The sequence below is a fragment of the Chroicocephalus ridibundus genome, chromosome 5, assembly GCF_963924245.1.
Source record: "Chroicocephalus ridibundus chromosome 5, bChrRid1.1, whole genome shotgun sequence".
Classification (NCBI taxonomy): domain Eukaryota; kingdom Metazoa; phylum Chordata; class Aves; order Charadriiformes; family Laridae; genus Chroicocephalus; species Chroicocephalus ridibundus.
The window spans coordinates 45,359,386-45,371,543 of NC_086288.1; the positions used below are offsets into that span (position 1 = coordinate 45,359,386).

Genomic DNA, 12,158 nt, shown 5'->3' on the forward strand with positions numbered 1-12,158 from the left:
GCATGAGAGAGCCCGGAGCGTGGCAGCCCGTACATTCCCATTTGGGATGTGCCAGGAGACACCAGCAAGGAGGGGACACAGCCCTCGGACCTGGTGGCGAGGAGAGTTGTCCCCTCCAACACTCCAGCTTGGAGCATCTCCCTGAGGGATGGCATAGGGCAGGAGCCAGGCCAGCAGCCTACAGGGCTGGCTGGCATACCACTCCCAAAAAGAAGCGTTATGTCCCCAGCACAGGCCAAGAGCTGTGGAGGAGGCCGTGGGTCAGGCCCAGGACGGCTGGTGGGCGGCTCACTCATGGGGGGCCCAGTGCCGGACCCCCGGCGTCCTGCGTGATGGTGTCCACGGAGCCTGGCCATCATGCGGCAGGGCGAGGCGAGCCGTGGTGGGGAGGAGGCGGCTGGCGATCGCAGGGTCAGACTGTGGCCCAGCGGCATGCCCTGTCTGCAGGGTGTCGGAGGGGGGTCCCATTCCCAGTTCGGACCCCCTTGTCCGCCCCCACGGCAGCAGGGCAGGAGGGGGCTGCAGACCCACGTGCGGAAGTTCACGCACCCCAACCCACGATTCACTTTTAGTTTTTACTATTAAAAAATAAAACCCACGGCGGGGGTTGGGGGTGGGGAGGGCGAGGTGGGACTCCAGGCCAGGCCCAGCCGAGCCCCACGCAGAGGCCGCGGACACGCGTGGGTGCCGCCCGGAGAGGCCCCGCCCGGCGACCCCCGCGTCACCATAACAACCCCGGGCCCGTCCCCCCCCGTCGGGCGGTCGCTCACCTGCAGGGCGGCGGGCGGCGCCGGGCCGGGCCCGCTCCTTCTCCCTCGCTGGCTCTCGCCGCCGCCCAACGTCTCCGGTGCGACGCCGCGGCGGCCGGCCGCGACCATGGACGCCGCGCCGGGGGAGGGCGCGGGGGTCGGGGGCGGAGGGGGGGAGGGAAAAAAAGGAGGGGAAGGGGAAGGGGAGGGGGGGGAAGGCGCCGCCGCCGCCCCTCAGCGCCCCGCCGCGGGGCTGCCGGCCCTCAGCGGCGCCCCGGCAGCCGCCCGCCCGCTCCTGCCGCCGTTGCCGCCATGGTGCGGCTCCATGCAGGGCGCGCTGCGCTGACAGGGCCGGGGCGGGGCCAGGGGGGCGGGGCGAGGGGCGGGGCCGTGCGGACACAGCAGGATCCCTCCGCCAGGTGCCCGGGGGGGAGAGGTTGCCGTTACGGTGCTGCCATCTGCCGGTGCCGGGAAGGCGGCCCCGTCCCGCGGGCGGAACGGGAAAGGGGGACCCTCCGCCCCCCCTTTCCCGTCCCGCCGCCATGGGGTCCAGCCCCGGGGAGGAGAAAGCGGGCACTCCCCCCGCCCCGCTCCTCGCGCCGCCTGTCCATCAACGCGACGGGCGTGCGCGGCGGCCAATCAGCGGAGGGGTGGGGCGTGCTCAGCGAGCTCCCTGGGGCGTGAGGCCGAGGTGGGCGCAGGTAGGGGGGTCCTGCCGCGGGGGGATGGAGTGCGGCCGGTTGGTGGCGGAGCCGAGCGGGGACGTGTGTGTGTGTGTGTGTGTGTGTGTGTGTGTGTGTGTGTGTGATTTTTAAGTTTATTTTCAAGCAAATAAACTTATTCCACCCCACCCCACCCGCCTCCCGGGAGCGGAAAGGCCGAGCTGCGGGGCAGGGTGGAGAGAGCGCGCAGCGTCCCGCCGCGGCCGGCCCTTCCCCGGCCGCCATTTCCCCGCGGGAAGGCGCGTTATTGCTTCTCCTCCGCCGTCCTCGCCCCGCGGGGGGAGGCCGCCTCGCCCGCGGCCTGGAGCAGGATCCCGGCCTAGGCCCGGTTCGCCTGGCGCGGCCGGGCTGGGATCCACCCGAATGAGTAGTGGCTGGGGAGCCGCTGGAGGGGCTGGGTTTGTGAGGGCAGAGTCGCGAGTCGAACTTTAACCCGAGTGATTTTTCCTTGTGTGTTTTCCGCCTACGATTTCCCCCTGTGCCGATTCCTCCAGGTTCCTATGGAAAAGCCCAATCCAGGGGCCTGTCGAGAAGCCGAGCGTGGCCAGCAGCCCTCTGCTCACGTTGTCTTTCTGTGTCTCACGGCAGGTGCTGAGCCAGGATGGGTTTTGCCGAAGACAAAGTGTACGACTACATTTTGAAAAACCTCAAGAATTTTAGGCACATCCGTGTGGCGTCGCTGGCCGATTCCCTGAGCTGCCTGACCGATGCTGACAGGGTAATTCCCTGCTTTTCTGAGTCCTGACAGGCTCCTTCCCCAATGTATAGTGCAGGCAAAATATATAACTGCTTTAGCTCTAAGCCAGACCCTCCCTTAGATCCGCTGTGTGTTTCATTTAGGATGAGCTTCACGCCCGGGAGGAAATGCGGGGGAGCCAGGCGACCGTCTATAAGTTTTACCAGCACCTGAAATGCCGGCAGGGCTGGGTGCTGGATCTCATCGACGCGCTGCGCCAGAACAATGCAGGGCACCTGGCTGATGAGCTGCAGCACATATATGAATCCTGGCAAGCCTGTAAGTAGCCTGGTCATCCCTGGCTGCTGCCCCGGGGGTCTGGTGGAGATGAGGACCTGAGCCACGTCTCCTGATGTGCACCAAGCAGCTGGCCTCTCTCCCTGCCCTGGCTTCCTAGGGGCCTGGGGGTGTCTGTGACCGTCCCCAAGGATGTCCCTCTCTGTGGTGACATGCCTGAGGATGGCAGGGTCCCTGTTTGAAGGTGCTTGGGTTGGCAGTGGGCTGGGTTTCTTGCCTGAGGGGAAACGGAAAGGTGAATTAAGGGGTGCTGCAGGCTTGGCTGATGTGGGAACAGAGCACATGAGGGGTTGCCTTGGCCCCGTGCTCATCCTCTGCCTCGTTTTGGCTTTTCCCTTGACATCCCCACTCACAAACAGCCTTGGCTCCTCCAGGTCCCCCGGCTCCTGCTGCTTCCTCCCTCCCTCCAGCAGCCAATGTTGGCCATCCTGCCATCTCCTCCATCGGTGCCCAGACGCTGTCCCCAGGACCGAAACCTGCTCCAGGAGCCGTGCTGGCTGAGCAGCCACGCCAAGACCTGCCTGCCAGCAGCCGTCCACCTCTCCTGCCCAGTGATGCCACCACTGCGAGCACAGACCTGGATGCCAGGGCCCCGGTGCAGGAATCGGTAAGCAGGGCACGCGTCAGACAGGGACACAAAGGTCGCTTTTAGACCAGAGTGTTGGTGCAGTAGGGTGTGGGGAGCCCGTGGTAGGGCCAGGCTCATTCAGGGACAGCGCAGGCAGCCTCTCGCTGCTGATCTCTGCTGCATGCTTGCTGCATCTGGTAAGTTATAGCCTATATAAGTGCTCCCCTCTCCTGCTTCCCCTCTATGGGTGGGAGTGCAGGGTCCACTCTGTTAGTCCAGGCTCCCCTCCACCGCCCCTGACCCCATGCAGACCTCCTGTGAGCCCTGTCATGGGTGTCAAGGAGAGACCCCCTTCATCACCAGGCTTATGTGGGTCACTGGGTCAGAGTTTGGGGCCTTGGTGGTCCCTGATTCCTTCATCGTGGCACAGAAATTTAACACAGCTCGTTTCCTTCCAGCTCCCTAAAAACCTCCTGGAACAAGAAAGTCCCCGACCACCTCCACCTGGGAGCATAGTCCATGATGGAGTGAGTGATGGGCACAGTGGAGAGGGGCATCTCCCACACCCCACTAAGGCCACACAGGTGTCAGCAGGGACCCCTGTAGCAGCCAGCGTGGCTGTGCCATCGGCTGTCACCCCTGAGTGGGGCCAGGACTGGCTGAGCCGCCAGCAGCACCCAGTGTGTGTGGACAACGGGTGTTTTGGGAATGCCAACCACCTGCAACGTGGTGCACCACGCTTGGGTCTGGGAAGGTCTCTTCTGCCAAGGGACACAGGTGTTGCTTGCAGCCCTGAGCAGCCCAGGAATGAGCCCGAAGAGGATGTCTACATCTCCACTGTGTCACCCCCAAGGCTGGAAGAGACCGCTCGCAGCACAGGGCAGCAGCCCCCAAACTCACTGTCAAAAAAACCAGCTGTGCCCAGCTCTGAGCATAGCGAGACCCTGGGCAGCTTCGTGGATGTGCGCAGCCCCCTCCTCATACAGCAGCAGTTTGATGCGGAGCAGAAGCAGGTCATGATGCTGCAAGAGCATAGAGGAGATGAAGGTGGGTTTCCTTCCCAGCAGTTCTATGTAGCCACTGTGCTGATGGGGAGCAGGGTTGAAGGTGCTGCTTGTTGCTCATCCTGCTTGACAGGGAGGATGGAGAGTGGCAGAGAAGGTGCAGGTGTGGGGTAGGGCCCCGCTGGGAGGCCATGCAGACCCTCCCAAAGAACAGTGGTAGCTGTGGCTCTTGGTAGAGGACAGCCCAAGGTTTTGTCTGCCTTTGGGGCTCATGAGCACTCATGGAGGTGCAGAGAACAGCTCTCTGTGCCCTCCTTTTCCATCTCCTGGGCCGCAGTGACCTCCTCCAGGAAGGGAGAGAGCTTGGGTTGTGCAGAAATCCAACCTTGCTGCTTGTGTTCCCCTGGTTTTCCCTCTAGTTGCTGTTGCTCGCTGTATTTTGGCACAACATCCTGACCAGGGCTTGGCAGAGGCACTTGCTTCATTTCTAATGTAGAACACCCCGATTGAATGTCTCTGCACCCCCATTTTAGTAGCCTGGGGCCACCTCACTCTCAAAGGGAGGAACAGATTGGGGGTGCTGGCTTCCTGGTGCTGTCTGGTTTACCTGTACCTATGAGGAGAGCTTTGGTGACGCAGCAGAGCCAGGGCCACACGGGTGGCATTCAGCGATGCTGGGTCCTGCTCCCTGTGCAGCCTTCTCAGCTCTGGGAGTATGCTGTTGCAGTGTCCTTGAAGAAGAGCAAAACTCACCTTCTAGGTCTCCAGATTAATGTAATACATTTTGTTTTGTCCCCAACAGATACTTGGATGGAAACAACCACCCCAGTTGCTACCCCTGCACCCAGAGATGTTTCCCCATCCTGCGACACCTCCCTGAAGCCTCCTGTACAAGAGAGAAACCAGCCCGTGGAGGATACAGCCAGCAGCACCCCCTCCATGCTGACAAAGGAGAAAGTAGGTGACCTTTCCTGTTACCACTTGCATTTCATTCAGGTCCTTGCGAGCTCCCCCTGGCAGGAGATTTTCTGCTGCAGTGTAAGATTTTGAGCTGGTGGCGAGTTTATTCAGGGCTTTTTTTCTCCACTGTGTTCATGTCCCTATCCGGACGCTATAGTTTGCAGCATGGGACAAGGGAGCCGAGATTTGTCAGACTTTGACTCCTTATTTCCCCTCCTTGACTTGTCAGTCAGTCTCCTGGCTTCCAGGTGCCTCTTTCCCCCCTTCTCGTCACTGCTTTTCTCCCATTCCTTCCCAAATCCCCCGTATCTCCCCAAATCCCAAAGGCTCCCCAGAGCCCCAACAACTCCCTACTCCTCGTAGTTACCTGTGACCCAACGTTCCTGTTAGTGGCTGGAGATGCAGTGGTTGAGTGACGAAGTGGGCTTGTTGCATGACACGGGTGCCTGAGACCAGGCCAGATAGGTGTTCCCTGTGGCATCCAGCCCCTCTCCTTGTTTCCCAAAGGTCCTCCTGGCCTCGGTGGACCCTCTCCAGACTGTTGCAGGAAGCTTTGAAGGCACGTCTGGGAGGATGGCACCCCAGGTGAGCTCTGCCACGAGCATCTGGGCACCTTGCAACAACATGGAGAGGGATGTGGAGCTCAGCAAGCCGGGTGTCCTCCTCTCCATGGATGGGGGGAGACCAGGGGCGACTGGCAGATGCCCGAGCTCTTGTGGGCCCAGCGGCCCCTATTCTGGAGCATCTGATAGCCTCACCTTCAGCAGTGACCCGATCATGATAAGCACAGATAGCTCGAGCTCAGGAGAAACACTCTCCAGAGTCCCCTTGGGATGCCCGGCTCCAGCAGCTCATGAAGACCCCAGGGGAGAGGAGGCAGCTGGAGCAAGCAGAGACTCCTGTCCACCTCTGAGCTTGGACAGCACCTCCCTGGGCACTCAGGAGGTCCACGTGGATCATGACCCCAGCATCCAGCTTGGGGCAGGCAGCGACCTCCAAGATGGAGCCGGTCCCCTTGGAAACTGTCCGGCTCATGTCTCAAACGGAGGCCGTAGCACTGCGACCAGCTCATCTCAGGCCAGAGTCCCCCCAGGGGACAGCAATGGACCGTCCCTGCCATACACCGTTACAGCTGTGGGTATCGCTGTGATTTCAGCTGTGGCATTTCTGGTGTACGCTCGATTGCAGAAATAGCGCTGGAGTGAGTGGATGGGATGCCATGACTGTCACTCAGCCTGTGCGATTCCTCTTTGTAGTAGGAATTTGGCCAATGCATTTGAAGCCTGAAGAGGAGCAGCAGCAGGGGGGTGGTAGAGGTGTTGCTAAATCTCTTTCTGGAAGTTTTGCTGGAAGGGGCCTTGGTTGCATGATGCTGTTGGGTTTAGGTCTGTTCCCCCCACCCCGTTTCCCAAGCATCTTCTTGCCTGTAGCCTTCTCCTTTTACACCTATAGAGAGGCTCTCGCTCAGGGAGTGATCCCTTGAGTCAAAAAAGAAAGTTCTTATGGCGATTCTCCATGTCTTCCTTGTTTGGTCCTAGGGAAACATGTCCTGGTTGTCCCAAGGGTGACCCTGCCCCGGGTCCCTCCAGGCAGTGCAGCAAGGAGAGGTTTTACAGATGTTCTGTAAAAGTGGAGCTGATCTTGTTCGCTCTGTTCATCTCGGCTTGAAAATGTGTCCAAGGGTGCGTGCAGCAGCCTTCACCAGGTGCCTTATATTTGCCTTACTTGGTGTCTCCAGCTGTGCTGCTGGGACCTTGGCTCATCTCTGCTGCTCCTTTCCCTCGGTGCTGGGTGCATGGGCAGGACCCCGGTGCAGCAAGTCACTCTGCCTTCTGCTCATTCGTGACGAGAGATGGCCCCATGATGAGAAAACACCAGGCCAGACTCCGTATAAGCTAGCTCCTTTCCCAGGAGCTGTTGTCCTGCTTCGGTGCTTGCTTTGGAGCATCATCCCCTGGTCCTGAGGATCGCAGATGGGCTCTGGGATTGATTCATGCAGCACTGACATCCTGGGCATAAAGCTGAGGGTCAGGAAAGAGCCACATCTAACCAGCTTTCTCGAGGATCAGCATCATGTCACCCTGCTCCAAGCAGGGAAAGGGTTTATGCTTTAAGAAGAACATTTCATGCAATGCCAGCATTAAGCAGACTTGGTTCCACACAGGATTGTTGGGCGTCTTTGCTCTTTTGGCTGTATTTTTTGAGCCTGGCTAGGAGGGTGGATATAGTTCTTGCCTTTCCCAACACCTGGTACTGTGGGATAGGAAAATAGGAAGCTTGGGTCTAGCCTACGACACAAATAGGATCAACCCTGTGCACTGCAGGGAGGCCATAACTGGTGGCTGAGATGCTCTGGGTTATCTTGAAGGTCCCATTTAAAATTACAGCCCATAATTTTCCTGCTATCCCCAGAGATCAGCTTGGAGTGCAAGGGGATTGGGCTTGCAAAATTTCTAAAATAAAATCCTCAGACCCAAATAAATATCCCAACTTCCCCTTGCCCAGGGCAGCTTTTGGGGGCAGAAGCGACCCTGCTCAGTTGCTGCTGGCACACATTTCTAACTCCAGGCAGAGTTTAGTGATGCCCGCTTGTGTTGCTGCACCTGCAGGTTGTTTGCCATCTCTCATGTACTCCCTCCCAAAAGCACAGGGGCACAAAAGTAACAGAACTACTTTTTTTCATAGTTAGAGGGTTATTGTAGCTAGAGGATTTATCTTTTTTTTTTTTTTTTTTTAAGCTCTAAAGATGCCAGTGCAGATGTTCGGGTTGTCCTACCCTCTCGTGACCTGCTGTGTGGGCAACAGGGGAGCTGTGACAGGAGGCAGGACTGAGCAAAATGTCTGTCGATCTGGTGGTGGATTTGCAGAGCAGAAGGCTCGTGCCACGGGCTGCCACGGTTTGAATCCGGCAAGCCCGCAAGGATGCCGTGGGCATTAAACTGTTGCATTGGCCTGGTGCTGACGGCCAGGCTGCACTCCTAATCCAGGCTGTTGCATCTTCCCTGCTTTACTGTGTCCAGTAACTTATTCCTTCTGGATACCTTCCATTTGGCTAACGGAAATTCCTGAAATACAACCTTCTTGCTGGCAGGGGGGCAGGAGGGAGATGAGCTCCCTGACACCTGGCCGCAAAGTGCAGCCATCATACCTGGAGCTCAGCCTGCAGTGGGAAGGGTCTGTCAACCCTGTAATGGGGCAAACAGCTGTTCCTCCCTCCTACCACTTCCCCTTTGCCCAAAAATGCAAGAAGTGCCTCCCTTAAATGATAAGGACAATAAATATAAGCAATAGTGAGGTGTTGACTTTGATCTGATGGGGCTGCTCTCCAGGTGAACTTGAGATGTTCATCGCTTGCTCAGCGCCCAGTGCATTATCCCTCAGAGGAAGGGACAGTGCTTTTAAATACCCTTGACCTCCTCTGCTGGGAGAGGGAACATGGGGGCTGTCTTCCCCATTTGAAGGCAATGTGGTGACTTGTCCAAAACCTCCCTGCAAGCAGGAAGAAGGACCTGGGATTCCCCTTCAGTGGTCCCCAGTAAGCTGGTATTTTTTCCTCAGCTTTTGTAATTTTGTCAGTGAGGGCTTGGAAGAGACCTGTCACCTCCCTGTGAAAGCTGCAGTTTTCAGCACTAAGAATTGCTCTTTATTTGCAGTGAGTAAAGAAATCTCCCCAAATCCTTTCACCTTGTTAAAAGGCTCGTGAGTATTGTACTGAAATAAAGCAGAATATGTATCTTAAAGCAGCGTACGTGAACCTACATAACCACACTGCAGTATCCATCCCAAAATTCATTAAAAGGGGAGGGGGTGTGTGCCTTCACATGCTTTCTGCGTGATTCGGAGGAAGTCTGTGAGATCCCAAACCAGCAGCATCTGTACCAAGGCCCTCTTCTCTGATGCTTTACTCGCCTGCAAAATTCTTCACGTATTTTCCTACTACTTTTTAGCAATGGCTTGTATGCTTTGCCTTTTCACGTCAAATCACTTTTGTGAAACAGCTCATTTATCACCACTTCAGACTCGAAGAAAGCACACCTTCAGTTTTCTGCTGTGAAGTGCCAGTATTTTCACAGTCGCAATGTAGCACTTTTAAAGCGGGATCAGCAGGTGAACCTGCAGGAGGGAACTGTGTCCCTGCAAATCTTTTAAAAAAAGAAAAAAAAAAAGCCTTTACTAACTGTGTAATAAAATGATTTGCCACTTCACGCTCAACTTGTGATGTTGCTGTGTGTGTTTGTAAGATGAGGGGGACGTATCTCAGCTTTTGAAACCTCTGTGGAGGAAGGAAAGTTTTCATGTAGAAGTTGGCTGGAGAATTAATTCACCTAACGTACCTGCTCAGGGAGTGGGGGCTGCAAAGAAGGATCCGAACAGCCCTCCTCAGCTTTTTTTGGGGGGTTGCTCAAGTTCATGCACCTTGGTTTTCCCATTTAAGAAGACAGGTGCTTTTAATTAGAGAAGGCTGTTGGTATAACTTTTGCCATATACAATTTAAGCAACTCTGTCTGTGGGAGCTGGACCGTTTCCCTTGCTGTGGAGATGTGTTTGGATGTCCTGAAGAGCCCTTGCCTGCGTATTGAGGAGCATCTGCTGGGCTTCCATGCATCTTCCTCAGTCCGCCTCTGGGCAGCCAGTTCCAGTAAGACCCTTCCTTTGATCTTTGGGGTTGCGTATTGGGCATGTTGAGGTGACACCTCCTGTTCCAGTATCCCAGAGACTAGAGGTGACCTCTCAGAGTTTGGGGGTAGGTTCAGACAGTGCTAAGAACCACTGAATCTGCACTCCTCTCTCTGGTGGAAGGGGCAGGTAAAGCCCTCTCTGTTGCTTGTACCAACGTCTGGATCTGTGCTGGGGTCTTGAGGGGCAGGAAGTTTATGAAACCATTGCCAGAGGAAATACTTTGAAGGGCACTACTGGCAGTGACACAGCAAGGCTGACGCCATCAGTCCATATCAGGAAGAGCTGGAAAGGATCTGGGGACAGTTTTCCGTCCAGCACAGTTCCTGGTCTAGAGGATGCCCGCCACAGCAGGTCATAGGAAGCCCAGATGGCAGGTTCAGGATGAAGACAGGAAGTGTGGTTCTCGAGGCAGCGAGAAGGTCTCCTCAGGATGTTGTGGTTGCCAAAGGGGAACTAGACAAGTTCTGGGAGGAGAATTGCACCAAAGGCTTTTAAGTAGAGGTCTGAGCCGCATGCTGTTGCAAGCTGTAAGACTCTGTGGGAGAAATAAGGCCATAGGTTCAGCTCTGGTGTGCAGCGGTGGTTGTTCTCCAGGTGCCGCTCCTCATCTGCTGAACAGCTTTGGGCTCCGCCCGCTGTGCACAAAAGAGATACCAACATCACCAAAACCACCGCTGTGCCTGGCTCCAGCTCACCCCTCACTGGTGAGGGAGCCCTAGGGGTGAGCCAGCCTGTGGTGCGTGCCTTTTGGGGACAGGTAGGAAGCAGCATGATGGAAATAGCCCTTTTCAGTAGTGTTATGTGCCCTCTCCACGCTGCCTCTTACAGAAGAGGCTCCCAAGGGCTCTGCTGTGCGTTCACAGCTGAGACAGCCTGCTAGCTCTCCTCGCTTTCTGCTTTCCCAGCGAGAACTCTTGATGTACAACCCAGGTATATGAAACACACTCAGGGCTCAGTATTGACAGTGCTCTGAACTTCAGGCAGCAAAGCTCAGTGAGTTGTTTTTAACAAAATGAGGCCAACACTTTTATGAAGAAGGGTTATTTTTATTCAGTGAGGTTATGCTTATCTTATATTGGTACCAACATCATTTATATGCTTCCTGCACTTGCCCAACAGGATATTAAAATTATACAGATGAAATTTGACCCATCTCTTTGTCCTGTTTTCACCACAACAACCATAATTCAGCAAATTCTTACTGAAATTATTACACCTTTTTTGAATGTCAGTGGCTTATCCCTTTGGTATCGAATTAATGCCTGAGGATTGCGGTGAGCTGAGATTAATGCCATGCAGGTGAAGAGCACCATGGGTCACTGGGTTGCAGTTCCACGCTTGACTGTGCTCTAGGTATGTTAGACATCAATTAACATTCCACCTAGGAACCTCCATTGTGTTACAACAGGAGCTGTTATGGCATAATAGAGCCTGGGAGTCTGTTTTCCTCTTGAATGTCATGCTGTTGCTTGCTGCTTGCACCCTGTTTATGGTCATCTCAGTTTTTCTGCTGCCTGGATGGCTTCTGCTGTAGTTGTTAGCATAGCATTGATAAACATAGGGAGAGAGTTTAAAGAACAGGGTACATCAGCACTTAATTTACATCACAACTTAAATTACGTTGTGATTTGTAGGGGAGCTGGATTGGGTTGGATTGGGTCAGATGTATCCCAAATCCTTGACCCTTGTTTCTTTGTCTCTCCTTCTCAGTCTCCTGTCTTGGTTCCCATTTTGTTGTGACCGTCCTTTCTACTGCGCTTGCAAGATCTTTGGAGAACTCGAGTGTTTCCATCTGCCCTCACTGGAAGAGGGGGTTTGGATCCAGTCTGATCTCTGAGGCCTTGTGAAGGGGAACGGGACTTCTTTCTGCTGTCTGTCTGTCTGTTCCTCTGCAGGAGGGAAACCTTAGCTCTCCCCAACAAGGCCGGAGCCCTACTAGTCCAGGATGTGTTGAGCTCAGAAACATCTGATGCTGTTTTACTTCATGTTAGTGTCCTCATTGCAGCCCAGAGAGGCAGCCTCCCAAGACGAGTCTTTCCAGCATGGCTATGGGACGGAGCGTCCTCACGGGCAGCATCAGCAGTGACAGTCTGGAGCTCCCCAGAGATGACTAACGAAGGAGGAGTTGGAGAGTTTTAGGTGGGGAACGGGGTCTAGGCCCCAGGCCTACATGGCCTAAATGGTTCTGCCACCCCTTGGGGTGGCGGAGGCCCTGTGGTGCAGGCCCGACGTGGTGGGGGGCTGCGGAGCCGTCGCTCCGTGAGGGGATGAAGAAGGCCCCGCTATTTGTATATGCAAATCGTATGCAAATAAGCCCCCCCGCGCGGCCCAGCCCAACTGGGCCTACTGCGGTCTTCCCTACGGCCCCCTCCTGCGTTGCCATAGTTACCCGGCCTGTCAATCAGCCAGCCTTCTCCCGCCCCGACCGGGCAGCCGCATCAC

The 12,158-nt window shown here is 56.0% G+C and overlaps 2 protein-coding genes across 9 annotated transcripts in view; one reads left to right on the forward strand and one right to left on the reverse strand.

Moving 5' to 3' along the window:
* The window catches only part of PTPRA (protein tyrosine phosphatase receptor type A), a 125,707-nt gene extending 124,602 nt beyond the window's left edge, over window positions 1-1,105 (reverse strand). For both annotated transcript variants that reach the window (XM_063336018.1, XM_063336019.1), the window contains exon 1: window positions 771-1,105. The gene's annotated coding sequence lies outside the window, so the exon portion shown is untranslated. The remainder of the gene's footprint in view (window positions 1-770) is intronic.
* Window positions 1,106-1,308: 203 nt separating this feature from the next.
* On the forward strand, window positions 1,309-7,771 carry MAVS (mitochondrial antiviral signaling protein). Of its 7 annotated transcripts, none has more exons than XM_063336535.1 (7): window positions 1,309-1,450; window positions 2,060-2,189; window positions 2,312-2,486; window positions 2,879-3,111; window positions 3,531-4,119; window positions 4,879-5,033; window positions 5,544-7,771. In XM_063336535.1, exons 2-7 carry the CDS (start codon window positions 2,073-2,075, stop codon window positions 6,228-6,230), a joined length of 1,956 nt encoding a protein of 651 aa, XP_063192605.1. In that variant the 5' UTR covers window positions 1,309-1,450; window positions 2,060-2,072; the 3' UTR covers window positions 6,231-7,771. The 7 variants fall into 7 exon arrangements, with proteins under 7 accessions (XP_063192605.1, XP_063192608.1, XP_063192612.1 ...); XM_063336538.1 differs by having other exon boundaries at window positions 1,394-1,440; XM_063336542.1 differs by lacking the exon at window positions 1,309-1,450 and adding an exon at window positions 1,465-1,488.
* Window positions 7,772-12,158: the final 4,387 nt, after the last annotated feature.

Coding starts and splice junctions, on each gene's coding strand:
- MAVS (XM_063336535.1), top strand. CDS start 2,073: ATGGGTTTTGCCGAAGACAAAGTGTACGACTACATTTTGAAAAACCTC. Junction 2,190..2,311: donor GCCTGACCGATGCTGACAGG/GTAATTCCCTGC, acceptor TGTTTCATTTAG/GATGAGCTTCACGCCCGGGA. Junction 3,112..3,530: donor GGGCCCCGGTGCAGGAATCG/GTAAGCAGGGCA, acceptor GTTTCCTTCCAG/CTCCCTAAAAACCTCCTGGA.